The sequence below is a fragment of the Cyprinodon variegatus genome, unplaced genomic scaffold (assembly GCF_000732505.1).
Source record: "Cyprinodon variegatus isolate N-32 unplaced genomic scaffold, C_variegatus-1.0 Scaffold1442, whole genome shotgun sequence".
In the NCBI taxonomy this organism is placed as follows: domain Eukaryota; kingdom Metazoa; phylum Chordata; class Actinopteri; order Cyprinodontiformes; family Cyprinodontidae; genus Cyprinodon; species Cyprinodon variegatus.
Window position 1 is genome coordinate 52,362 of NW_015151895.1, and position 1,156 is coordinate 53,517.

General features: G+C 53.4%; 1 protein-coding gene across 1 annotated transcript in view; it reads left to right on the forward strand.

The window, feature by feature from the left end:
• Positions 1-354: 354 nt before the first annotated feature.
• Positions 355-1,156, forward strand: part of tpcn2 (two pore segment channel 2) — a 28,891-nt gene continuing 28,089 nt past the window's right edge. Inside the window, exon 1 of the mRNA XM_015403126.1 lies at positions 355-651. Coding sequence (XP_015258612.1) covers positions 504-651 — 148 coding nt within the window. The 5' untranslated portion in view covers positions 355-503. The remainder of the gene's footprint in view (positions 652-1,156) is intronic.

The window sequence follows — 1,156 nt, forward strand, 5'->3', positions numbered from 1 at the left end:
ACTGAGAGGGAATTGCTCTTTAGGAATATAAGGAAACCACACAAAGGCTTCCTGACACTGCTGCAGCATTCAGCCCCACTGAGCAGTGAAATGTGGGAGCTTCACTCTAATCGATCTTCTTTCTAAGCTCTATGCGCTTCTTAGCAGTTAGTTTCACAGTAGAACCAATCTGGTAGTGTCTAACATAGATCCAAGTTACACCTGATCCTGACAGCTGGACATGTAAAAAAATAAAAAAAAAAACATGTGAAGAGCCGCAGCTAAAAAGGAAACCATGACGTAAGCCTGGAGGAATGGAGGTGGTGGTGGTAGGGAGGGGGGGGTGTCTATTTTATTGAAGTTAAAGAGGTGAGAAACAAACAACCTGAGTGAAATGGGAGGAGCAGAAGTTGACTTCCTAAATAACAGCCAGGTTCCTCCGCGCGCTCAGCTTCCTGGACTTCCTGAAGTCCCAAAGACTCGGACTGTGCTGAGCTGCTGTCCCCCAGCTCTACACCTCCTGGATGGAAACGGACCGGCTGCTGAGCCGGCCTGAGGAGGACGGACACACCGGGGACTATGGCTCCGGGCCCGGAAGGAGCCGCGGAGGTTCGCGGGCCAGCAGGCGGATGTCCTACTCTGCTGCCGAGGACTGCTGCCGTTTGGACGGAGGTACGGGACGGGACAGCTGGGGGACAGCAGAGGGACAGGACGGGACAGCAGGGGGACTTATTGCAGCGACATTAACAGGTTATTACAGGAGTAAAGCTGCAGGGAAACTTCAGAAAGTTTGTCCTGCTTTGGTTCCAGAAGTCACCCGATGGGACAGACTTTGTGCCCGCTGTCCCCTCATGAAGTCCCTCATACTGTCCCCTCATGCTCTCTCCACAGCCCTGTCTTCTATCCCTCTGTGTATATCTGTCCTCCTGGTCCTCTGTGTGGATCTGTCCTCTTTGTGGACCTGTCCTCCTGGTCCTCTGTGTGGATCTGTCCTCCTGGTCCTCTGTGTGGATCTGTCCTCTTTGTGGACCTGTCCTCCTGGTCCTCTGTGTGGACCTGTCCTCCTGGTCCTCTGTGTGGATCTGTCCTCCTGGTCCTCTGTGTGGATCTATCCTCTTTATGGACCTGTCCTCCTGGTCCTCTGTGTGGATCTGTCCTCCTGGTCCTCTGTGTGGCT